Raw genomic sequence first — 27328 nt, 5'->3', positions numbered from 1 at the left:
TTAATTGTTGGTTATCCGCTGAACAATTCCCTTAATTGAAACACCGCTGTTTAACTGACAGTCAACTTCTAATAATTTAAGTTTCAAGGAAAAGACAGCTTACTTAAAATCCGTAAAGATGTGTCACATTTAAAACAAAGACACATTTTCCAAATATTACCCTCTCCGTGTGTCAGAGCCCCTGGGTGTTTTCTGGAATAGTCTTAAAGCGATATTTAACTACTCTGAATATTTGACGCCCAGTCTTTGTGGAAAATGGTGATTCTTATCAACGAAGAGGCAATTAAATGCTGTCATTTGGAACCCAGATGGATCAGGGATCTTATCATACTCGAGCAATCCCTGTCCTTTCCAACTGGGAAACAGATAACAGAAACCGTACTGCATGAGGCACAATAGCCTAACATGATTAGAAATCAGGCCGACTTCTCTGGAGCTGTACTCCCCCACAGGCTGAATTATAGCTCTCCTACCAGTCCCACGGCGCTGAATGATGTCATGGGATCTGCAGTTCAGCGAGATGAAAGGGATAAAGCAGAACCCGCGGGCACCAGGCAAAGCTTCCAACACACAATCCACAACACAGCTTGGGAACAGAAAACGCTACAGATCCAGCCACTCAGCCCAAGCTTGGGAGAGCCACCGGTATTGCCTGGTTGCAAAGGGGAAGAGAAAGAAAAAAAAAAAAAGAGGAAAACAACGCGATCCGTGTTAAACAAAAGAATTTGTGGACTAGGAGGCAGGAGGGTGACTACCTGCTGAAAGGGAACTTTCTTGATATCCATGCATATATGTAAACTTAGCTCTGCCTTTGATGTTCTGCAACTGATCACCGATCAGATTACGGGCATTTCATCTCCCTGCTCCTCTGCCTTTGATCTGCATGGTTAATTTTATTTTCCTGGATTTGAAGTTTCGTCTGGGCTTGTGCTGACATACATTTTTGGGAAGGTAGAAGCATTTGGCATAGAAGCGCTGCCAAGGAGAAACTAAGTTGCCAAAAAGGGTGAGTACTGGAAAGAGTTCAGCACATTGCAGGTACAGCGTTTTATGTTTTGTGTAGCTTTCACTTCACTTTTCCTGCATGTTCTAAGAAAAAGATGGCTTTAATCAATTAAAAGCAGGCATTTCTCTACTCGACAGCTACATTATGTTACATGAATGTGTCAGAGGAAATATGATTTTCAATGCCATTTGAATAGTTCATACAAAAGGGTTTGCAATCTGTCATGCAAATTTTACTTGGAAATGAGTTGTTCAAACAGGAGAAAGAGGAGTGCTAACTTTAGCACACAACCCGCCTTCAGAGCCTGAGATCTGTAAGCTATAATTGCTCTAAGTATTTACAGGTTACTTTATTTAGTAAACAGGCAGTGGAACTTTACTGGTTGCCAATGCTTTCCTTGTTTTCTTATATAAAAGAGTATAGTGCATCACTGGAATACTGTTCCTTTAGTTTATTTATTCTCTCACCTCTAAGATGTAAACCTATCAAATACATTTCCTTATGCAGTTTGCATCCTCAAGGGAATCACTGAAAAAGCATTCAAGTATGATTAAAACCTTTTAAGTGTAACACTGAAGAATTTTAAAACAGGGAGGGTAAAGTTGTGCCAAGTTTGGTTACAAAAATTCTCTAGTGATTTTCTGTAACCTTTGGAAATGACACAAGCCTTATTTACAGAAACATTCCTGACGTTAGTATTTCTAAATTAACATTAAATTTATAGTGACAGCTGATGTAAGTTAAAATTTGCCAACTGTTTATGAAAACTATCTGTGTAATCAATAGTTACTATGCTACATACAGTTTTTATCACATTTTCACTTTAGTTTATATTCAACTTGGCAAAAACAAAATATATATCAAGGTGGGGAATTTGAAAGTTCACTGTTGGGTTTTTTTTGTCAATTCAATGATCACACACACACACACACGCTCTCTCTCTCTCTCTCTCTCCCCCTCTCTCTCACAGAAATCTTTACCCTGAGATGCAAGAATTTAATACAGTGCAAAAGTAAAAGCTCCGTGTTCACATTAGTTCACTGTAATGTTCTAGTCTTAAGTTTATTTGGGTAGGATAATTACCATCACAATGGTCTATTTTATGCTAACTGAACCACAAAGAAATTATAAGTGATAAGACTAGTTATCCTTTAGTCTGGAATTCTGATGAAACAGGAAAGGTCTAATGAGGCTCATTTCGAATGTAATTAATTTTTCAGAGCCAATTAATTTAATTACTTTCTAAACTTTCTTCCAGATATTAGAAGGAGGGTAATTAGCACTGTTTGCTTAATTTTAAAACTTTGATAGCTGTTAAGTGGAGATTATTTAAAACCGTTCTAAGCTGACTCTATTTTAGAAATGTGTCCCTAAGAATTTAATCTAAAAGATTTAACTGTTGTTTTTAGTCATGCCAGGAGAGGCATTTAATTTTTTGTTCTACTGACAATGTAACAAAGCACGTTTAAAATACCCTGGGGTATCAGTTTAGGTTGATTCTTTCATTTGTTTGCTTAAAAAAAAAAATCCTCTTTAAATCACAAAAGCAGTATTAATGTTCACATTCCAATAAAGAAAATTAAGCTTTTAAAGTAATGAGTGGAGAAAATGCTTGAAGAAATAACATGCTTAGGAACTGGATCATTTAGTTTAGATTTGGGACTTATAAAAATTGTAAATGATTGTTTATTCTGCTACTAGGTTCATTTTAACAGCTACAGACTCTCTTCAGCACAAAACAAAAGGGAGAATTAGCAATTATCTGATTAATTTAGGCTTTGTAGAAAACTAGCTTGGGCAAGTCAAGTCCTTGAAAATCCACTTCAGTGTCTGAATTAATTCAGTTAATTGTTTACTTCTTGTGTCTTGGTTGAGAAATGAAAAGATTGTATTTGATTTTAAAAGAAAGATGGCTGTTACCGAATGTACAGGTACAGTCTCAAAAGGCATTTCTTAATTAACTGCCACATGATGATCTTGATTGTGACTTAAGTAGCTATACTCCATGATACTTCTATGAAGGAAACCCTTATGTCACACTTTTCAAAGCACTCTCCTATCCATTGCTTCAATGGCAGCTTTGTTACTGTAGAAGGTCCAAGTCTTCAAAAGGCTTTTATTTCTAGTCCTGATTCTGTCACGGAGTCGCTATGTGACCTTAAGAGAGTCGCTTCACTACTCACTTTTCTCATGTGTGCAATGAGGGAGTTGACTCTATTATTATGAAAGAAGCTGGGTGGAATATTTAGAGCCATTTTACAGATGAGAAAACTGAGATTAGAGAAAAGTTAACTTGACTACCCTAACCAAGGTCACATGGCTGGTTTTTCAAGTCCTCATCCAAAGTTCTTTCTAGTTCACCATGCATAGTCTATTTTCTAACAACTGCACAAAGAAACAAACGCCCTGTGTAGCTGAACAGAGAACAATGTCAGTTCAAAAGATAAAGATGGCCACTTCCTATTGGCGGATATATGTATTTTTTGTTTCCATGATAGGTATGTCAGTTAACTGGATTATTCTGGTTATCTTCCTACTGTTCCTTTTGCTTCTGTATTTCTAAGCAGTCTGAACATAGTTACTGTTACACATACTGTACCAGAACATTTAAAATGTTTTTTTACCAAAAATTAATGTATCAATGCAACATGGAATTACATACATTTCTGTGTGTCTGCCTGGGTATACGTGTATATACAAGTTTGGCATTATATAGGCACATCTTTGTGTGTTTTCAAGGAATACATATTTTCTTAGAAGATGTCAGTGGAGTCCCAGAGAAGTTTAATAGTTAATGAAAAGTTGTTATTCATCGAGGGAGATTCCCAGTGGGATTTTTGTGAGATTTCACTTCACAAATTTAATATGGTTCTTACATGATATGTGTTCCATACTATATTTGATGGTGTTAAGAATCCTTGAATATATTTCCATTAACTCTTTTTGTTTCTTTTTTCCCGGGGCAGGGTGGGGGGCAGAATTTCTTGTGAATAAATTTAATTTATTTATGGACTATAAATTTTGAACAGAGACACTGCTCTTGAAGCCAAATAGCTGTCCCTCATGTCTTATCATCCTCATAAAAGGTTTCATCTGAAGCTTTACAGATTACTATTAAGTAACGTTCACTAATATTTATTAACTCACTAATTATTAATTAATTCACTAATGCTTATTGAGTACTTGTGGGTCAGGCACTCCCATTATTAAAACATGGTCTCATTTAAATTTACAACCACTGTTTGTCATCCCCGTTATACAGATGAGGAAAATGAGTCTCAGAGAGGTTAAATAACAGATCACAGAGGTTAAATGCAAGATCACAAGGCTAATTAAGTGGCAGCGCTAGACTACATCTGATTTCAAATCTTGGGTTCTTTTGTTCTAGGGCTGGGTAGTTAATTCTTTCCATTACAAGAATTTTATAGAGCCTAACTCGACTGTTAGCAAACATTAAAATGAAAATTTTGGTCAAAAAGAAGGTTCTGTATTTTTTCTTTCTTTTGATATATTTTATGAGAGCTATTAGAAATTTCTGATAGAGTTTTCCATCAGTTAGCCTAGAATCTATAGCTATAAAGGACCTCAAGACATAAACTATTCTTCTTCTGCTTCACAACTAGACAGAACTCAAGTATTGGCCATTGGCTTGGTCAGACTCTCTGTGATGGCAGAGCCAGGAAAAATTAATAATTTGGTGCCCCTTGAAAGAATGATTCTTTATAATTTTGTCAGCCCAATCTACAAAAATGGGCAATGAAAAGGAGGGCAGAAGGAGGCTCCTTGGTGGCTGTGCTTAATTTCCCCTCTATCGTCACAAGCCATTCAGCTTTGGCTCTGGAGTTGTTCCTCAAACCTATCCACTTGCTGGAATGACCACTCAGAAGTTACCAAGTCTCCCATCCTTAGATTGGGAGGTGGTTTAACACCATTCATGGTCAGTTCAATTTGCTCTCTGATGCAAAGAAAGAGGGAGAGGTGAGATGGGTAGGTAGGGCTTTCCATTGGCTTTATCAAACCATTCCTTCCAACATAAACCACTCTCTGTGAGAGGAGTTCTGACAAGTTCAGCTTTCTCCATCCTGCTAAATGTCCCCAGTACTTGGGCAGTCCTAGCCTAGCATCAGGGGCTGCTGCCCAGCTAGCCTGTTCCTTCATTAAGGCACACGCAAACGAGTCTGCAGTATTTATTGGAAAGAGAGGAGGAGAGTCAAGGGTCCATTTCTTCTCTCATTAGAAACATGAAAAGTCTAGCCAATGGAGGTCTCATAAATTCACGAAGATCAGTGCGAGTGCTATAACTTATAATAGCTTTGCTCTATAAATGTCATAAGTTTGACATTACATAAACTAAATAAATAATCCCTTTGGCCTTTTCATGTATATTGGTTCATGCACTAGTGGTATGGTGGAGCTTATATTAAGATTCAGGGAGCCCGGATTTTGATTCCAGCTTTATTATTAACTTAGTGTGTGACCTTGAGCAAGTCATTCAATGTCTGACCCCAACCCTACACTGATAGTCCAGAATTGGCAGCAATGGGTATCGGGATATGCATCTTGATTATTTTTTCCCTTATTTTTTAAACTATGTTTGACAAACCTGATTAATCTTTGAGGTCTGCATTCCCATTTATTAATTAATTCAACAAATTTTAACGATTACCTACTATGCGCCAGGTACTGTGAACTGACAGACAGAATTCAATATTCTTGCGTAGCTTGCATTCTGTTACATTTTCCCAAGGAATAGCGATTTACACTAGAAATTATTAGAAAGTCAAACAATTTTCCTTGAACTTTGCTTCTAGTGAGCTGACTTATCACTGAAACTATTTTTAAAAGAAGTCAGTTACATAATTATTCAATTTGGGGGTGGGGTGGTTGAACATCCTAAACAAATACACTTTGCCTCAGCCCAGTTAGTGCTAAAACTAGCTTCTGGAAACCAACCCTTAATATAATCTTAAAAACAACAGCTCTACGAAGTTCCTCATGACAATTTGGCTTTTCCTGTAAAAACTTCAACTCGTTCATGATATTCAGTGTTTTAAAGGGAGAAAAATGTTTGCAGCCCTAATTCTAAGCATCGGCCTCATTCTGAGTGGGCCTGGGAATCACATAATTCTTTTTGTACTTCCACTGACACTCAGTTGTGGGTCTGGGTTCTCGTTCAGATACTGGAAGAGAGTACATGAATGAGTGTGGTAAAGTGGGGAGTATTTCTTTAACTTAACCGGCCTCTTCTTTAGAGAATAAGATGTGTACAATAGCCAGAGTACAGAGGTTCAATGCTCTTTGTCCCCACTGTCAAATGTCATTTCAGTGATCATCTACTTACTGATGCTAGGCATTGGATGCCCTATAGAAGCTGTCCTGCCACTAATAATAGCTGACATTTAGTGAGCATTAACTATGTGCCAGGCTTGGTGCTAAGTGCTTTAACTACCTCATTTTATTTAATAACCACCAAAGAAACAACACATTTTACAGATGAAAAAATGGAAGTTGAAGGAAGTTAAGTTCCTTTTCCAAGGGTATGCAACTATTAAATGGCAGATTGGCATCTGAGACCAGATAATCTGATGCCCAGCCCCATGTATGTTAAAAATAATGTCTCTCTCTGTAGTCAACCAATAGGCTAACCAGGCAGATCAATCAAATACACATGAAATGATGCAAGAACTAATGGACTAAATAATGTCTTACTGTGTCTAAGTACAAAAGGAGGCCAGGGAATAAAAGAGCCCTTGGCTGAAATCAAAGAAGTAGTTCCTGAGCTGGCAGATTAAATTCCACTGAGAAAACATTTATTGAACATTTGCTTGGATGTTTGATATTATCAGAGATGCAAGTTTGAACAAAATATACCGCTTCTCTGAAAGCATTTTTAACTCCTTAAGGAAGAAAGCTAAGTCACAGACACTTAGGACATGAGGGAGATGTGGCAAGTGCTATCATGGTAGTAAGAAGTCCACAAATCTTGGAGAGACTCATAGGAGTTGTGACTTTTGAGCTGGTTCTGAAATCGGAGTAAGGTAAGGAAGGAAGGAGTCAGCACAGTAAGGGAAATAGGTGAGTATGAAGAGTAAGTTCAGAAAGCAAAGGAAAGGGGAAGTTCAGGGCACATTTGAGGCCAGGCATGCAGACCAGTTTGGCCAGAATATAAAGTGTGTGGTCTAGAGGAGAGAAAGATAAGGCTGAAAATGTGGGTGGAGCTCCACCATGGCAGTCTTTGAATGCTAATTTAAAGAGTATAAAAGCCATTCTTTACAACGAGGAGCCTCTTGTAAATCTTTTAATTGGACAGTGCCAGTGATGAAAGGCCAGAGGAAGCAGGAATGCTGGCCGGACCAGCAAGGAGAAAGATTGACCGGCTGCGGCAAGATTCAGGTGAAAGGAGGGGGTGCTGTACCTAGGAGGTAGTGGGACCAAGAGAAAAAGAGGAAGGAAGAGTGAGTGTAGTGGGACCTTATAAAGGAAGAAGCAATAATTCAGCTTAACAAAGACACTGAGTGCTCTATGTCCTAGACCCTGAGACAGTAAGAAAATAAGATGTGCCTTCAGTGATTGAAGTCTAGGTGAGGAAAGGAGTTCAAACAGATGCCTTCAGTAAAATGGCAAGCATGTTAGTGCAGGACATGTAGTATACTAGGTAACAGTACGGATAGGCTAGGGAAACTCCTCTTTCCCGATAAATACGGCAGACTCATCTGCGTGTGCCTTAATGAAGGAACAGGCTAGCTGGGCAGCAGCCCCTGATGCTAGGCTAGGACTGCCTAAGTACTGGGGACATTTAGCAGGATGGAGAAAGCTGAACTTGTCAGAACTCCTCTCAAAGAGAGTGGTATTTGCTGGAGGGAATGGTTTGATAAAGCCGATGGAAAGCCCCACCTACCCACCTCATCTCTCCCTTTCCCTTTTCATCAGAGAGCAAACTGAACTCACCATGGATGGTGTTAAACCACCTCTCAACTAAGGGTGGGAGACTTGCCTCGAGGTTCAAATAAGATAGTGCATATTATTTGTAAATCGTTTACAGAGAAATTGTTACTGGGGTTTATGTTCTGGTGGGGTTAGATTTGAAGTAGATATCCTTGAGATGTGACACTGGAAATGATCATACTTTTAACGTATGTTTCACAAGAACCTGGTCTAGCACTATGGTGTTCTCAAGATCACAAGAGCGGCTGCCAGAAATTAACTAGAACAACTTCTTAATTCAGTTTATTCAGTCAACAAATATTTATTGAGGGACTGCTATGGGCTTTGAGGTATAGTAAGCAAACATAGGCTATCGTTCCATCCAAAGAGCGGTGCAGTTGTGTCAGGAAAACAAAACCAACACACGAAGAACGGATGCCTCTTTGTACCAGAGTTACGCACAGTATCTTACGTTTGAAGGAACTTTTCGCTTTTTATTTACTCACTACACAGATGAAACAAAAATTGCTTACATTTCTACAGCATTCTACTGCTGAAAAGGTATTTTTTTACATACATGATTCTTTTACTCCTTCCAACAAATCTGCAAGCTGGGCACCGGTAGCTCCGGTTCATAAATGCACAAACTAAATTCGTAAGTTTCAACACCTTACACAAAGCAATCGCAGAGGTATGGAGCCTGGACTCTGTGCTCCCCCACATGGCCAGCGGCTTTGAGTTTACTGAGCAACCCCATGGGTTGGACTGGGCCAGTGCTGGCATGGAGGAGGTGGACACAGGCGCATACAAGGATTCACCTTACCTGACCACTAGAGGTTTCTGTCCTGGGGGTTGTGGTGCCTTGGGTGAGTATCTGCTGGGAAAAAAGTGCATCAGTGAACGAATGAGACGGTTATTGATGAGCTAGGTCGTCATGATTTTGATCAACCAGGGTAAACGTGCCGCACCGCTTTCTGGGGGCCTTTCCTCCTACGCACAAGCAGGCGCTGGGTAGAATGTGACCAGGCAAAGGAAAGGCACAAAAGTCCTGGGGAAAATACGTCCAGGGTAGAAACGAAGGCTCTCTCCCTTCGCTGAAGGCACTTCCCGTGACATGGCCAAGCGCTTGCTGGCCTTGGTGCCCCCGTTTCTCCCCCTCCCCCCGTAACCCCGACTCTAGGGCCCAGGTGGGCCTGCTGGACGCATTCACCAGCACCCGCAGCCGCAGGGGGCGCGCCACCCGCGCCTGCGACCTCTGCAGGAGGAGCCGGGCTCAGCCGAGCCTTGGCGGCTCAGCGCCGGGGCGGGGCCAGGGGCGGGCGGGGCCCTGGGTGGGCGGGGCCCGGGAGGCGGCGGCCGTTGCCGGGCTACCGGAGAGCGCGGAGCCCGCGGCGCGGGGAGGCGCTCGGCGTGCGCGCAGTGAGGAGCCCCCGACCCAGCAGCCCTCCCGGTACGCTGCACCCGGCCCTTTCCGCGCGCCGCTTTGGCTGCGAGTCCGGCCTGGACCTGCAGGGCAGGACGGGGAGAGGGGGCGGCGGAGCCTCCCAGGTGCCGGCAGGTAGGTGTCCCGCCTCTCCGGGGGCGGCGCGGCGGTCCCTAGCCCTCGCCCCGGGTGGATCCCCGAGGAAGGGCAGCCCGGGAAGAGGCGGCTGCCGAACGGGAGGCTCGCTGGCGAGGGCCGCTCCTGTGCAGAGGAGGGGGGCGAGCGGACCGAGCCGGGCGAAGGCGACCCTCGGGCAGGGGTGACAGCCAGGGCAGAAGGACTTGCCAGGGCAAGAGGCATCGGAGATGCTGGAACCTAGGAAGCCGCGGCGGGAGGGACGCGGGAGGGTGAACGCCTCTCCGGTCTCAGTCGGCAGGGGAGTGACGGGACTTAGTCTTTCCAGGCAGGGATCTTGTAAATAGAAAACCTGCTTGTGAGGCAAACGTTCGTGAGTATGTAAATAAATCTGCGTGAGGCTTAACCCGGGCCTTGAACGGTGGGGCTGCAGGGTCTGTCCTGGGCACCTCGCAACCGCGCGGCGCCCCTGCGTGGACTCGCGCTGCTCGGGAGGAACCGTGCGCAGGCCTGGACTGCCTACCCGCTGTAGCTGGGGAGGTGCAAAGAGAACACTCACAGCACTTACAAGTAGTCCATGAGCATAGCATTCCGTGGAAAAAGAAGGTTTCGCAAATATCAGCACTATTAGTACAGTGATGGGTAGAGCATGTAATAGATTAGAGAGAAACGTCAGTGCTCACAGCCCTTGCCTAGGTTCTGATGCCATTTCATGGAATAGAATTTTACTAATATACTCCTGAAGATGAAATTTGGAAGGATTAAAATTCAAGGATGATATGTTTTGATGATAGCCAACGATTCATCAAACATACATATAAGAAACCCATGTCACCTTTTGCATTTTCATAAAAGGACTCAATTTGCAAACAAAACCTTAAGCCTTGTTCAGTATTTCTTGAATTGAAACAACTTAACTCAAAATATTTATGAAGGTGTAATTTTTACTCCATTGATGGTTTTCCTTTATTAGAAGACAATTTCGTCATATAAACAGGAAACAGTTATTGTTAAACATGACTTATGCAAACAGAAGATTTTAATATGCTGTTATTTCATGATCAGATACTTCTCTTCAAAAGGGAGGATTATACTGCTTCAGTTCAGGATTTACTTGATATGTTTTCTGTTGTGCAGTTTTACCTTAGGCATTTTTGCCAATGCTACTTTCATCTAGTTTACAAATATTTCAAGCACTGATTATTCTCTAATTTAAAGATCAGTAACTTAGAAGGGGTGAGAATTGAGTACCACTGTGGAAGAAAGTGTTTGACATTAATTATTATTCACAGAGATGTGGGTAGTTAAAAAGAATTTATCTTTGGGTGATATTTATCAAGTCATCCTGAAAATAATACAAAACATAAAAATGCAATTTCATTACAAAAATATTACCTTGACATCAATACATGGAACATTATCATGAGCTCTGTAAGTTCTTTATTTTTTAATCTATGAAAATGTCTTATAACATCTTCTTTATTACTAAGGCCACATGACTTTATTGACTTGAGAATTTTTTCCATAGTAAGTGTTAGTATTTTCTGGGATGTTGATGGAACTTATCTGTCCCTTTGATGAGAGTGTCTTTTGACTCTGAGCCCCAGGCTGCATCTTGAATTTGAAATTAAGGACATGTAAAGACTTCTTACGCACTTGAAATTGCAGTGTTAGAGTACCTTTCCTATCTAGAAACTTGAATAAGGAACACTGCTAGTATATAAGTAGCTGTAAGAGGCTTTTCAAAAGAACAGAAAATGCATTTTTTTACTTCAGATAATCATTAGCTTTAGTTTATACCTACCTACACACATATATGAATAGAAAATGAATGGAGACAGGTAATTGTCACATGCTGTCCTTAATATGTTAGTTTAATATGTTAGTTTAATTTACCAGTTACAGCTCTAGTACATGACTCTAGGGCATGTTGGGGACTTTTGAAACATAAGTGAGGAAGTCTGCTAACACTCATGAAGAGAATTAGATTCTCCTTTTTCACCTATTTAGATCTTTGAACTGAAGCTTAACCCAACCCCCTGTGACTAGTTCCATCATTCAGAAATTAACAGAACACACACGAAAGAACTGCAGGCATCTTGAATATATGGAGAAAAAGCTAGTCCTTTTAAATCTGATGAGTCAGTATTTAAAGTCAAGCATTTAAAATTCGGGAAAAGGCTAACATGCCCTATCTGTGTTGACTACAGGTTGAATGAGAATACCCACCTTGAATAAATGTACACTCCAAATAAATAGATGGCTACTTATGTGATGAGAGCCAGGAACAGTTCAACAGTGAAGTACATTTGTCTCATGGCAGCTGATTACTAAACGTTCATAGCCTTTTTAAAGTAACTTTCTAGCTGAAGAAAAAAGAACAATAAAGCAGTATGAACACAATTTCTTTTCATGATTTACGGGTTAAGCAGTGAGTTCATTCATTCTATTTTATCCGGCTAAAATGTTTACATTTAAAAGTAAGATGTTTAAACAGTATTGGGCTATCTTTTAGTCCACACATCACAGAATATGTACCTTTTACACTGAAGTTTTAAAACCTGGAGTTTAAAGAGAGAACAAGGACCCCTCAGCAATTAGATTAAATGAAGGAACTTGTAAATCTAAAGATTAAATATTATGTAGCTACTCTTCAGTGGGCTTGGATAGGTCTAATATGAGGAGATCTAAAAGAATGGACACCACTTACACTGGAAAAGAGCACTTCAGATGTTTCAAAGAGAGGTTTTGGAATTGATCCAGACTTCTAAAATAAAAATTGAAACAGCTGTGTTTTAGAAATGGTGATGCACTGTGTGAGATACACTGTGTCGGCATTGGAGGTCCCCACAGTCCTTGATGCTACAGTTGTTCTACTTGTATTTTGAGATAGAGAAACATTTATGAATGGGGGGGCATTTATGAATTGCCTGGGTTACAATATGCTACATTTTGAGAATACTGACTGATTTTCCGAAAGCAAGAATGATAGAGTCTACCACTCAGAGAAACAAAAAGAATTAGCCTCCAAAAACCCTATCCTAGGTTAAGTTCTGTTTAGGGGAAAGAAAAAAAAAAATTATAAAAGGTTGACAGTGAGTGGCCCCTAATGTTTTTGAACTTTGGGGGAATTGAAGATATTGTGTTTGGCAACAGAACATTGTAAAGCTTGTTGAGTTTTTTAGTAGAAAATATTTCATGATTTGAAAAAGGGAAATCTTTCTCATTCCCCAGCCAACAACAATATGTATGTGCTTATTACTGCATGCCTTTGAGAGCTTCCTAGGCTACAAAAGAGGCTGCCAACTCTGTGATGTAGGAAGAATGATTTTCAGAACATAATGAAATTGAAGGCTAAGATACAGGAAGACTAGAAGCCAGGGGTTATTGTCCTGTTTGGAAATAGCAGTACCCTAAATTTCTAACTGATTTTTTATTCTCTCAGCGTATGGGACTGACATTATTTCTAAGCCATTTATGATTATGTTCCACCATTAAAATGTAAAAGACTGTATGTATAGCATTGGCTTTATTTCAATGCTGATTTTATAAATTGTAAGCCTGCCAGTTTACTTTAATGTTGATTTTTTAAAAAATATTTCAGTTTATTGCATACTGGAAAAATGTATGAGTTGAGTGTAGCTTTATTACATAATGGTGATACAGTTTTATGAGATGAAAACTTACCTATTGCATGCATTGTATGTTAGATAATAAATCAAATAACCTTAAAAGTATGAAAAAATAAAGAAATTCATTTGTTCTAGAAAAAATACCCAGATTATTTGAATTATTCTGAAATTCATCTATTTTGGTCATTTGTAAGATAAAAAATAAAGATCATTCTCAGAAAGGTTACTGAATTAGGGGGTGCCTGGGTGACTCAGTCGGTTAAGCATCCAACTCTTGATTGCAGCTCAGGTCTTGGTCTCAGGGTTGTGAGTTCAAGTCCTTTAAAAAAAAAAAAAAGGTTACTGAATTGTTAAAATTAGAAAAATAAATACCAGATTCTTCTTTAATGATCTTTGTTAATATTATAGCACTGTATTCAAGAAGTGGGGTCCTGAACTGAATTGTGTTCTAATTTATATCTCAATCTCAAGTTATAGTTGCACATATTTTCCACATATATTGCTTTAGCCCTTATAAGAATCCTAAGAGCTAAAATGTCATTCCTAGTTAGTGAATTTCTTCATTCATTCAACGTGTAATGGGCACATATTGTGGGTGAGCTACAGTTCTAGAGCAAAATCACAGTTCTTGTCATTAAATCCTCAAACCATAATTGGTTTGGTTGGTGCTGGAGTGAAGGGAAGGAGCTCAGTGTGACAATAGGGAATGGTGAAGACTGGGGCACTGGAAAGTACCTGTTCTTCTGTGTAAGGGACAACTGATGATCAGCTCTAGCTCATGTTGCCTTGATGTGGGACCAGATTTTCTAATTTTTCAGGAAAATTCTTTATTTTTCTATTGAAAACTTATTTTAAAAAATTAAGTGCTGCAGTGACTGAAGAAAATAATGCCTCTGGCCAGATGCTACACGTGGCCTGCAAAGAGAGTGAAATAACTAGGTAATTATGCTATGAGGTAGAGATGAGCCCAGGGTGCAGTGGAAACACAAAGGAGAAGTGCCATGCGAGATTCAGGAAGATCCCAGAAGAACGCTGACAGATTGTGGGGCAGGTATGGTAGATATAGTCACAGTACATATAGGAAGGTTCCCAAGGCAAAAGAGGGGGCAGCAGTTGGGCCCACTGTAGGTTGAAACAACCACTGTGGTTTGGGATCCAGGGGTCTGCCCAGCCAAAAAGAAATGGAGCCTAGAGCTGCTCCTCCCTAGCGGGCTCCTACGAAGGGCTGCCTGAGACCCTGCCTCTTTGCCTATTGACACACCAGCACAGGGTTTCATGATTTGGACAAGGAAGTAGAAGGGGTGTGCCTTTCAGCACCTGTTGGATTTATCCCCTTTAGAGACTGGCCAATCGGGACACGTCATATTAGTTACCATTCATTCAAATGAGCCAGCTGAGCAGCTTGATTTGATAAGCAGCCACTTTCTGTGCAGCTGAACAGAATGTTTGCCAGCTAGATGCTTCCGGCTCCCGTGTCTTCTTTGTTGCTTGCCCGTTGTTCCCGAGACTGCCTCTCTGTCTGATACTGTGGAATGGCAGTCAGTGAGGCAGAAGTTCCAAACTCCCTGAAGACAGTGAATCAGACATCAGTAGTCTTTTCCTTACTGCTTAGCTAGAGCCAGTTTCTCTGCACGCATGTTGCAAAAATGGTTGCTAGATTGTTAGTAGATGATATCTAGTCTGGATTTTTTGGGCAAACTGTGAAAACCCATAATCCCAATAATTCATATATCTCATGGTTGATAAGTCATCTCCAAATAAACAGAATGCTGAAGCATATAAAAGCATTTTTCTATCTGGGCCAGACCCTGAATGCTCAGAAGTTAAAAGCAATTTCAATAAATACCTTTTTATTGCCTTATTTTTATTTTAAATATTATTGCTTACATGCTTGTTATTTCATTAAATTTGCCTTCTTTTTAGGAATGCCAAAGCGTTTCACAAGGTTATTTCCTTTTCTTCCAGGAAATGCAAGGTCACACTTAAAACACTCCACCAGCTAAATTGTTTGTTTCTAAATACCTCTTTGCCAGGCTATATTCAAAGGTGTTGAGGAGATGCCGCCACCCCTGCTAAGCTGTGAGCTCCCTCCAAGTACATCTTTATAGTGCCCTGCCCCACTTGATACTGCCTCCTTTCAAGCACCTAATCACTGCTTAATCAAAGTGTGTTGAATAAATGGATAAATCACTAAACGTATTATTTTGTTATGTAGTTTTGTTTTTGTTGGTCGTTTTTGTTCCCGTCATCCTCCTGTGACATGGGCCATTGGATGCTGCAGCCTAGGATCATACAACCCTAAGTCAACCTTGCAGAATGCCTGAGCGCCCCATTTTGGAGTTACTAGGCATGGATTTGATTTGGTTTTCACCGTTTCCATTACGTGTCCTTTGACCCCCAGTTTTCTCTCGCATTGGATGGAAATGAATATCTACTTTAGAGTGTGGTAGTAAGGAAAAAAATTATACTTTTTATAAAGCCTTCACACAGTGCTCAACATATAAATGCTTAGTTCAGGCTTTGAATTGATTCTTCATCTTTGAATGTTTTCTGCACAGCTGTAGGTCCAGAGGTCTAAAACGTTACTGGCCACTGGATTGTGACTGTGTGAGTAATGTCTCCTGTTGGTCTAACAAGTTACAGTCTTCAAGGACCGTCACATACATTGAATTATTTTGATTTTCAATGCCAATGTCATTAACTACAATAATAATCATTGCCAACACTTATGTAGCCCTGATTATGTACCAGAAACAGTTTGGGTCAATTCACCCTCTTAGCAGTGCTTTATAAGTGCTGTTAAATTCACTTATTCCTCACAGCAATTTCCAGAGGCAGGTATTATCACAATGCTTAATGTAGAGATGAGGAAATTGAGGCTCCGGTTAGGTAACTTGGCCAAGGTCACACGCCAGTAGGTGGCATTCTCAATAGCAACTGCCACAGTAACCACATTGGCCCCTGTCATCCGTTAAGTGTTCTAGGCACCGGGCTAAGCACTTGATGTGCATTATCTCAGGTAATCCTCACAACAGCCCTGTGAGATAGGTTCTATCATTGTCTTGACAGATGTGTAGTTTCAAAGTGACATTGCTAAGAAATGGGGCTGAAAACCTAGGTGTTCTAGTTGAGATTTTCCCCTGACAGTTTCCCCGAAGAGCCAGGCTCTTTTTACCCATATTGGGTTTACATGCAGAAAAGTATTTGAACTTGGACTTTAGATCATCCCATCTGCTGTCAGGACAATCTACCCAGGCTAAATTATTTCCCAGCCTCTTGGTATAAAAAAGCTAGACGAAGAGAGAAGTCACAGAAAAGAGAAGTGACATATTCCAGTGGTGCATTTTTGATCTCTAGCTCCCAGGATAAGAAATCTTCTGTAAAAATCTCACATTTTTAGTTATTTTTTTTAAAGATTTTATTTATTTTTGACAGAGAAAGAGACATCCAGAGAGGAACACAAGCAGGGGGGAGCAAGAGAGGGAGAAGCAGGCTTCCCGCTGAGCAGGGAGCCCGATGTGGGGCTCGATCCCAGGACCCTGGGATCATGACCTGAGCCGAAGGCAGACGCTCAACCGTCTGAGCCACCCAGGTGCCCCAAAACTCACATTTTGAAAAAGTGAATTAGGATTTTTAAAAATACATCTCCATATCATTCAATCCTGTCTTCTAGTCCAAAGCACTTAATGCCATGTAGATATAATGACTTGTAGATATAATGACATGGTAATAAGATATATCTGAGATAGAATGTTTATTCTTATTCACTACAGAAGAACTAAGTCAGTTATGTGCAACCAAATCTCACTTGCTTTCCACAATATATTCTTCATTGTTTTGTGCTTCTTTATTCACTAAATTAATTCAGCAAACATTTATGTGCCTATATGAGCCAGGTACTATGCTAGACACTGGGAATACAAAGAGTAATAAGGTGAGGTCCCTATTTTAAAGGAACATACAGTCTGGTGAGTAAAACTGGTATACCAATAAGCATAATTGCTATGCCATATGATTGATGCCGCGCGTGAATGTAGAAAGGCCTATCGGGCCATAGGGAGCAAACCTCTTTAGTGTGCTTGGTCGTGGACAGCATCCCAGCAGAGTGAAAGTTGAGCAGGTTCTTGGAGGGATTTAGCAAGAAATGCTCTCGAGACCAAGGTTACAGTCTGTGCAAGAGGGCAAGACCATGGGTGTTTAGGAGAATTATCGGCATCAGGCTATGGCAGAGCTGGATGGGCATGAGAGCAGTAACTAGGGGTGACACTGGGGTGGGGGTGGGGTGCTAGCAGGTGAGGTTATAAAGGGCACAGGTTCCAGGCTAAGGAATTTAAAGGATAATTTGCAAAGAGAAACCCGCTCAAACTATTCAATTTATCATGTGTGTTGAGAGAATAAGACAAGTCAGCACATAGGATATAGTTCCATTTAGTTTTTTTCTGCCCTGTCATCTAAAAAAAGATCTCCTTCTGATGCAAAAAATCATAGTACTTTATTTTTCTTTTTTCTTTAATAGTGTTTATGTGGTTTTTATCTCATCACCTCTTTTAATTTATAGACTTTATTTTTATTTATTCGTTTGAGAGAAAGAGAGAGCACAACCAGGGGGAGAGGCAGAGGGAGAGGGAGAAGCAGACTCCCTGCTGGGCTGGGAACCCGCCATGGGGTTCCATCCCAGGACCTGGAGATCATGACCTGAGCCAAAGGCAGACGCTTAACCATCTGAGCCACCCAGGTGCCCCATAATTTATAGACTTTTCAAGGAGGACTATGTAATTTACCTTTTTGCTTCAAGAACATTACACATGTATTTTTTTTCCATTATAAATGAAATACTTACATTAGAAAGAACTTTTAGGAAAAAGAGGAGAAAAAAGTTATCCAGGATGCCCCAATATGAACCTAACCACTGATAGTACTCTGAATTATTTATTTTTGTACATAAAACAGGTGTATCTTCTGAAGTCAAAATCATATTGCCACAACTTCTAACTTGATGTGCATGGTAGTGATTGCCTCTACAAGAAGATGCTACAGCATTTGTGTGCCTTCTGCAGTAATTAGTACAGAATCCCAGTGTAGTGGTCCGTCCGAACTAGTTACTTGATAGTGGTATGCCCTGCTCTATCAATCTCTTTTTCTCATATTTTGTGTAAATGCTTTGGTATTTATACCCTCTTTTCCCTATTAGCTTAATCCAACAGATTTTATGTTTTTCTTTTAAAAATCAGCACATTTTTAAAAATTAAGACCATGTCGATAAAGAGATAACCCCAAGCATACCTTTCGGGAAATGTGATTTTATCTACTCATCCCAATCCTGTGTCTGCACAAGCAGGAAGCTGCGTGGTTGGGTAATGGCTGGGTTATTTTGAGATGGGCAAGGAGGAAAAAGAAGCTATGACCAAGAAGCCGGAAAAGTAAAACAAACAACAACAACAACAACAAAAAACCCTTTGAATTCAGTCAAAATGGGTCATTCATTCAACAAACATAAAAATGATTTTTCCTTGCGCTGCTGATTGGAGCTACTCCGGCACCTGGAATAGCCTTCTGGGTTGTCTGTCTCCAGGCTGTGTTCAGGCTCACCCCCGCCTGCCCTGCTTCCTTTGTTGTTAATTGCTATTGTTTTTCTTAAGGTCTTTGGCCCACAGTTCTGGTTCTCTGCTCTGGTTTCTTTCTAAGCAGTCACATTGTCTGCTCTGGGTCTCTGTTAGTTTTGGAAGATTCAACTTTGAAGAGAAACTGATCCCTTGTTTCTCTACCTAATAGATGGAGCCACCAGCTGAGTCTCCCCCCCCCCCCCACACACCCCTTTTTTTTCTTTCTCTTTTTTTCTCTTTTTAAAATTAATCTCTTCTCAGGACATTGTGTGGATCTGAAAAAAAAAAAAGGCAACCGTGTTTGTTTCTACATTTTAGGTCATTCTTGTAAAGATAAGGAGGTTTGGCTTACCTTTTATGGAAAGGTGAATGCCTCCAATTTCATCATTTGTAAATGATTTTTAAATGTTTTCAAATAAATGCTCATTTTTCTGCTCATAGATTATTTTCACTGTACTGGTTGGAGGAAGAACTCACAAATGCCAAACATTAGCCATATCTGCTTCTCAGTGGGGCTGTAGGCCCAAGACCCGAGTGTAAGGTCTTTATTAAACAGAGCAGATTGTGTTGCAGGGTATACATGCCTCGGGGTCACTGGAGCCAACCCACCTGGGTGTGCATCCTGCTCTGTCTCTTACTAGTGTGAACTTGAGCAAGGGACTCAGCCCTCTCTGAGCCTGTTTCCCCATCTCTACAATGGAGATAATGATAGTGTCTCCCTTCTAGAGTACTTGTGAAGGTAAATGAGTCAATTCGCTGGAGCCAGTGCCTGGCACACAGTATGTAGCACATGTTCATTGCTATTTTATTACCGTTATTGGCCTCTTGGCACTAAATCCATCTACATGGAAGGTTTATATAGTCACTGTTCGACTATAACTCTCTACCGGGTGGAGCGGTCGGACACTCTAGAGACCTGGGTAGAAAATAAAGGCATGTGTAGGGGAACCTGGCTGGTTCAGTCCGGAGAGCATGCCACTCTCGATCTCCGGGTTGTGAGTTTGAACCCCACGTTGGGTGTAGAGATTACTTTAAAAAGTAAGATCTTTAAAAAAAGAAGAAGAAGAAAATAAAGTTAGGTATAGCCTAGGAATTCAGAGCCAGTAGGAGTTTTGCATATAATGTGTAGGGAGACAGAGCTTCCAGTCTCCTCACCTAAACTGTGAAAGGCTTACCTATTATTTGTCAAATTATCTTTTACAAAGCGATTTCCTTTAAAGCATAAATAGTATGACCTAGTATAAACATTAATGGTAAACATTCTAGAGTAAATACAGAACACAGTGACCGATGTCATCCTGGTTAACTAGATCTTCTTGTCTTTTAGAAAACTCTTCAACAATAAATACACGTAATAAGAGCCATGGCTTTAAAAGTGCTCCTGGAACAAGAGAAAGCATTTCACACCATTGTAGTTTTACTGGCCTATTTGGTAAGTCAAGTCTGCACTTTCATAAGAATGTGGTGGAAGGAGTCATCTAAGTACGCGCTGAAACTATCTTCTATTTCTAATCCCATCTTTTAAATTTTTCTCTCAAATTGTATTTTATCAATGTTGCATTTCATTAAAAGGCAAAGATTGCTGCTGAGTCTTGACATTTGTAGCAATTGTTGAAATTATTTTATTTACATTTGATGAAGTAATAAAATCAGTGTTACTCAGAGCCCCATGACAATCGTGCTCCCTTGGGCATATAGGCATATGTCTCTATAATACACCCTAGGCCCTAACGAGACCAGATTCTCTTTGGAGCTTACTTGGTTTGTGACTTACATGGTTTGTGAAGAAATTAGAATCGATTTTTAAAAGAGCTATTCTTCTTATATGGTTATTTATATCCTTTTTGGTTCCAAAAAGCATTAAAGACAGATGGAGAATTTTAATGTTTGAAAGCTTGACACAATAAGATCTATGAAGGTGTTCAAAAGAATTGAAATTTATTTAATCTGGAGATAGGATCGTCATCCGCAAATGTAAAATGAATTATTTATGCTAGAGACAGTACCTGAAGTCTTCCTGAAAGACAGAATAAGAGGAGATGGGGTCACATTGGAGTCTGAGATTCAGGTAGAGGAGAGAAAATGTCCTTTCTTTCAACTGAGGCTGTGACACGTTCAAATGAATGGTCTAGGAGGGAGGTAGTGGAATTTCTTTCTCAGAGAGATTACAGTCTCTTTGTGGCTGAATGGAATCTCCTACCTACCTCTCTTAAGATGGGTAGTCAAGGCGAGCTAAGAGGGGCAGGAAGAGATTATTAGGCCTTTAGCCCCAGATCTTTTTCTAGTCCTGAATCCCACCCTGAATTCTCCCGCACGCCTGCTGGAGATGTTCAGACTTTGATTTTATTTAGTTTGTTTGCAGGACTTGATTATAGACACTCCTGCTTCAAGGTGGAGGTAGTTTGTATTGAATAATACATTGAGTACTCATCATTACAACCATCAAAAACAGTTTCCTGTGCCTCTGCTGTAATAACCATTCTACAGAGCAATAGCTTGCTCACCCACTGCTTCTTACTAGAAAAGAGATCAGATCCTAAGTCATTTTCTACCTTGGGCTCTCAGAAAAGTTTCAAAGCAAGATAGCCATGAATTTAAAAAAAAAGGAGACCTCATTCAGGGAATGCAGAGGAGAATCAGGCTTATTGATTTATTTGCTCCACTGACTTATTCAGAAAGTAATTTTTCTTCCTAAAATGAACATTAAATTGGCCTCACTCTGAATTAACATTGACATTCAGTGATCGAGTGAATACCGATGATGTTGTTCCTTTCTTGCAAAAAAAAAAAAAAAAAGTAATTAACTTACTTTAAAAATAAGGTTTTTGCAAAACTTTTTTTTCAGGCATGTAAAGTGATTTGTGAAACAGGAGACTGTCGACAGCAAGAATTCAGGGATCGGTCTGGAAATTGTGTTCTCTGCAAGCAATGTGGGCCAGGCATGGAGTTGTCTAAGGTAGATATCTGATGCCTAGTGAAGTTGTAGATCTCTGGTTTGTTTGTTTGCTTGTTTCAAGAGTTTATTTATTTATTTGAGAGAGAGAGCATGCACACACAAGTGGGGGAGAGGGGCAGAGGGAGAGGGAGAAGCAGGCTCCCCACTGAGCAGGGAACCCTATGCGGGACTCAATCCCAGGACCCCAGGATCCTGACCTGAGCCGAAGGCAGATACTTAACTGACTGAGCCACCCAGGTGCCCTAAAGATTTGTGTTTTTAAAACACATTCTTTTTGGATAAATTCTTTTAGCTCATTGCTAGTGAAGATTTGGACACCATGACAGAATTCTTGGCTCATGTCTCACTGAGCTAAAAGGAGTAGGTTCTAATAATTAGAATTTAATAAATGTCGTTTTGTGTAATTCATGTTTATTGTATTTCATTGAAAGAATTGAATTATTAAGGTGTATTTGGATGAATTAAAAAGAATCAATGCTCTACTAAAGATTTAAAAATAAAGGAGTGATAAGAGAAAATGTTAATGCTACCTTTTACTGGGGCTTCCTTCTCTTAAAATGAATATTGCCGTGGCTAGTCAAGAAGTAGCGCCTCCAGTAAGCACGCTCCATGGTGGCAGTTCCTTTCCAAACCAGGGTTCTGCACATTCTTTTGACAATGCAAGCACTATTATTAGTCTCCATGTTGGGTGTATGGTATTCCCGGGAGCATTTTAAATATATTCATCTTACCCGCTATTTGTTAAGAAGTGGTGTGTTTCAGGAGGGCATATTTCAGAGTCTTGGATATTCTCAGACCTTTCTTTTTTGTGAGCGTGTTCAGAGCTATACATCCATTTGCTTTATTCTCTGACCTTTTGAAGATGTTACTCTCGTTGTGGATAATGGATATATCATTTTGTTCTAAATAAAGCATCAAAGACTGCCTATTAGAAAAGGAACAAAAGATTTTTCTTTTGACTTAAAGTGACTTCTAAAAGAGAAGTCCTTTTCCCCTAGAGATGGCCGTTATTTAAAGCTAAGTCTTGTCATTCGTAGATTTTTGATCAATGATCTACAAACAGCAGGAAACAAAGCATTATGCATTCTGCAAGTACTTCCTGGTTGATGGCTTTTCTCTGCTGGTTGTGTTCAGTAAGTGGGGCCATTTAGCATCCTGAGCTTTACATTTGGATTGAAACTGGCTGACCTTTGAACCCTGGGTTACATTGAATGTTGAGTTAACTATAGCATCTCAACCGGTGTTTTTCAATCCCTGTTGATTGTAAAAAGGTGCATTTTCAGACGTAGGTTTTGTGCTGTTGGGTGTAAAAGGATTCCTTAGAGCAGACTTGTAGATCTAGGATCAGTGAACAGAGTAGTGAAAAATGCGACGGTGCCCAAGAGGAAAATAGATGATGAAGTTGCTACCCCCCTCTCAAAAGTTCTTCTTTTCCCAAATCTCGGTGAAAATCTGAGTGAAATGTCACAGATTCTGAGAGATGAGTAAATCATTTTCAATAAGTTCCTCCTTCTCCTTCATCCTTTGAATCTAGAGAATATAACCTCAGAATAATTTCTGGAGGATCAGAGCAGAAGATGAAGGTCCTATGAGCTCTAGTGTCTTTTTTTAGTTAGTATGCTTATCTAAGCTTGTTTTATTAAACATTTTTATTTAAAAAATCTAACCTTTTAATTTAAAAAATAGGATGAAGGTCCTGTCACCCCTAAATATTTTTTTATTTTAAAAATCCACCAGCTAAGATTATCTGATAATAGTTTTTCTATTTCATAATTTTGCATGGATATCTAGAATTATTATTTTTCTCTAGGTAGTAATTTTCCCCAACTTCTGAAACAGGTGTTTACCCCTATGACACTGGAAGCAACCAAGGGGAAGCAATCTCAATAATTCTGCCTTTATTACTTATTTTATATGTTAATATTTCCCTGTTTCAATATTTATTATCATTTTCTTCATTAAAAAGAAGATCAGGCCAAATTGAGTGAGGGAGAATAAAAGTAAAGGTAATGATGTCACTGAAAAATTAGGGTAAGACCCACTCAGATGCACAAATGTTACAAATATAAATACCATGTTCCTGCATACCCTGATACCCTGAGGTGTCCACCTTGAGGTGGACATGGTACAGCCACAGAGTACATCTTTGCTAAAGGAGTGAACAATTCAATCAACCTCAGAGAGTGTTTAGGGCAAAAGAAATGCCACTTTAATCTTGTCATATAAAAGGTAATGAAGGGCGCCTGGGTGGCTCAGTTGGTTAAGCGACTGCCTTCGGCTCAGGTCATGATCCTGGAGTCCCTGGATCGAGTCCCGCATCGGGCTCCCTGCTTGGCAGGGAGCCTGCTTCTGCCTCTGACCCTCCCCCCTCTCATGTGCTCTCTCTCTCTCATTCTCTCTGTCTCAAATAAATAAATAAATAAAATCTTTAAAAAAAAAAAAGGTAATGAATTTCTCTGTGTGTGTGTATATGTTATAAATTAAATATTTTGCCAAGTCTTTTATCTTGGTTTTCGCTCCTAGTAAATAACATTAGTAACTTAGCCTTGCTCATACCCTAAAGAGAGCAAAGGAATCAAACATATCAATGGAATATCTATATATATCTATATATAGATAAACATAGATATTTGTTTCCTAGTTAACTAATCAAGGCAAAGAGCTTGAGTTTTTAACAAATGATAGCTTTGGGGCTAAAAATTTCTAAACTGTCCATTCATGATTTTCAGGCTGCCTTGATTAAGTATTTAGCAAGAACATATATCTTTCAGAGGACAAAAAAAATAAAACAAAACTAATAAACAAACAAAAAAAACCTAAGTTCTGAGTATATTAAAATCAGATAAATCACTTAAATTAGCAAATCTATTCAACTGGTTAATTATGACATCCACGTTTTACAAATCAAGGGAAAGTTTACTTTTTGGCTAAGACTAAGCTTTTTTAAAAAACATAGTCAGATATTTATAAATAATTGAATTGCTTTTTACTTGTTATACTAAACATAAAATTTGAAGGGGGGATGCCTGTTAATTTGTAATGAAATGACTGAATTCAGTAGTCCTTACCTTTATAATTGAGGCTTAAAATTTCGGTTACCTGTGGTGCTTGAAATTTTGAATGCACAATAAACAGTAAATATTTAAAATGACTTATTAAAAAGTAGAAAAGCTGAATCAAATTATTGGTAACCACAACTAAAGTTTTCTTTATATTAAGGGTAAAAAAAAAAAAAAAGTGCATTTTCACCAGACGTGAGAGCTTTCAAATAACCTCTATCCTAACATTATTAGGTTACTTGTTTTGATGTAGTAAACATAACTTAAGACTTATGTCCATTTTCTAATATCGTGTCTCTCAACTCAGAATAACAAATGCTGGGTCATGAGGTTCTTTGCTTTACAAACGTGTTATCTGTGTCTTAAAACGAAAGCCTGGAAATGCTTTGGGTAAGCAGGTAGAGTTAAAATTTCCATGTGGTTTTATTACTCCTAATGATTATTTTCTTTGGAAGGCATTCAATTCTATTTTTTTCTAAAGGTGTCTGGGCTTACTTTCCCATTGTTAGGTCTCTGCCATTTCAAACACGTAGTAGGGTTTGGGGGAGGTTCCCGGAAGAGCCTTCCTGGACACGGTGCACACTCTGGCACACCTGTCCTGTGTGATCAGGGGTTCCTCTGAGCTCTTTTCACTTCCTTTCAATTGTTAGGTAGTAAGAAGTCTGCACAGAAGCTCCAGGCTCCATAATAACCATTGTTGCTTGTTTAGATTGAGACCCTTCCCTTCAGTGGCCACTTTTTAAATGATTACTTATTTTAATCTTTCACCCTAGATACTTTGGGTTATGTGTGTCTAAAAGATGTCTCTTAACAAAGATGCACTACCTCTCAAATATGTCTTCAGGTGTTATTTTGTAATGTATATCATGCAACCACAATAGATATTAGCTAACGTTTGTTATAATGAGTCAGGTTCTATGTGACATTTGTATATTAAATAATGGAGTCCTTTTAACCTATGTCTTAAGTAGGGGGTATAACTTCTCCTGTTTTATAGATGGGGAAACAGACACAGAGACGGTTAGGTGATCTGTCCATTGTCACCCTTAGTAAGTGCTGGGAGAAGGTGGTGGGGCCGCATGGGGGTAGTGACTTTTTTCTCATTTTTGCACAGTGCTCTTGTACAGTGCTGTCCAGTAGAACTTTCTGTGATCATGGAATGGTCTGTATCTGTGCTGGCCAGGATGGGAGTTACTAGCCACTTGAAATGTGTTACTGAATACTTGAAAGGTGGCTCGTGTCACGAAAGCACTAGATTTTACGTTTTAATGAATTAAATTTAAGTTTTGCCACATGAAGTTGTGACTATTGCATCGGACGGTGCAGCTCCAGAAGGATGAACTTCCCTCCAGAAATTCTGGCGGGACCAACTTCTAACACAAAGAGATATCTAAATCCTGTTGACCTGATGCTTGTGCATTCCAGGAGCGGTCTTCCTGGTCAGCCTTCTTCCTCTCCTTCCTTGGCTGAGCCACCCTGAGCCTGGCCTCTGGTTTCCAGATATCCATCTGCTTCTGTTCCTCCACCACTCCTGTTTGGCCCAGCCACGTGGGAGCCATTGCTGTGGCTCCTCACACTGGGTGGCATCCTCTGGGTCCCTTGCTGTGCCATTCGAGCTGTCTCACGGCCTTAGTGCTTTTGGTTTCCAGTCGTTTCCCTGAAAGCCCCAAGCGTCCTCTCTTCTCAGTCAGGTTCTCTTTGGTCATTCAGCTTAATGGGTAGTCTTCCCATATCCTTGGGAAAATAGAGGACAGGCCATGGAGCCACCTGGGCTCTGTTCTGAGGACTTTCTCCCACTGAGCCATAGCTAGTCTCTTTCTCTTCCACGACAGGCTTTAGGTTTCGCAAGGTTATGAGAAAGATAATTGATCACGTCTTTTTCCTATTTCTGAGGCAAAACAATACAAAAGGCTGTTTGCATAGCTCCACGAGTGGAACGTGCTGGGCATTTGGAGTCACAAACGTGCGCCGGAGTGTTCCGCAGCCGGCCCTTTGGCTCGCAAACATAAACAGCATTGTGATACGTGGGAGAGGATGACTTTTGTTTTCCCGAAGTGACCACATTCGCCTTTTAATTCTTACTGTCTAGAATCTGCCCCAGCCGCAGCCCCTCCTCCTCACCAAGTATTAATGCCAACAATGTGCTTTTAACATGATCACCTCCCAGCAGTAAACCAGGAAACTAGTTTTTGCATGAACCACTTGAAACAGTCTTCAAGTCTCTGGCATGGTTTTCAAAGTAAGCTTTTCTAACCAATTATTGGGATGACTTTAGTTAACGTGAAGAAATTAATTCTCGTAAACAACAACACACTTTCCTCCACAAGGGTGCATGCATGTCTGGCTTCCCATTTTTAAAGATGTCTGCTTTTTGGAAAGTTGTTTTCATCCCTATGAAGAAAGTCACACATGCACACACAAAATTAATATAATTTGCAAGCATGAAAAAGATTCATTTATGCCATTTAATTACAGTGCTGCTCACTTTATTTATGTTTAATTATACCTAATCGAGCCCAGTGATGTTTGGCAGATATTAGCAAGCTCTAGCTTGTAATTTTTCTTTAAAAAACTCAATTACAGATTTTCA

General features: G+C 39.9%; 1 protein-coding gene across 3 annotated transcripts in view; it reads left to right on the top strand.

The window, feature by feature from the left end:
• The first annotated feature begins 557 nt into the window (after window positions 1–557).
• The window catches only part of TNFRSF19 (TNF receptor superfamily member 19), a 94152-nt gene continuing 67381 nt past the window's right edge, over window positions 558–27328 (top strand). The window contains exons 1-3 of one of the 3 annotated variants that reach the window (XM_035003689.1): window positions 558–1006; window positions 20051–20155; window positions 21569–21679. In XM_035003689.1, coding sequence (XP_034859580.1) covers window positions 20087–20155; window positions 21569–21679 — 180 coding nt within the window. In that variant the 5' untranslated portion in view covers window positions 558–1006; window positions 20051–20086. Of the gene's footprint in view, window positions 1007–9307; window positions 9489–20050; window positions 20156–21568; window positions 21680–27328 lie in introns of those variants that run through there. The other 2 variants (XM_035003688.1, XM_035003690.1) reach the window with 2 other exon arrangements.

This window comes from Mirounga leonina, unplaced genomic scaffold (assembly GCF_011800145.1).
Source record: "Mirounga leonina isolate KUSES-001 unplaced genomic scaffold, KU_Mleo_1.0 Mir_127, whole genome shotgun sequence".
Lineage (NCBI taxonomy): Eukaryota > Metazoa > Chordata > Mammalia > Carnivora > Phocidae > Mirounga > Mirounga leonina.
The sequence above is the reverse complement of the archived record's forward strand: the minus strand, read 5'-3'. Positions and strand labels throughout refer to the sequence as shown.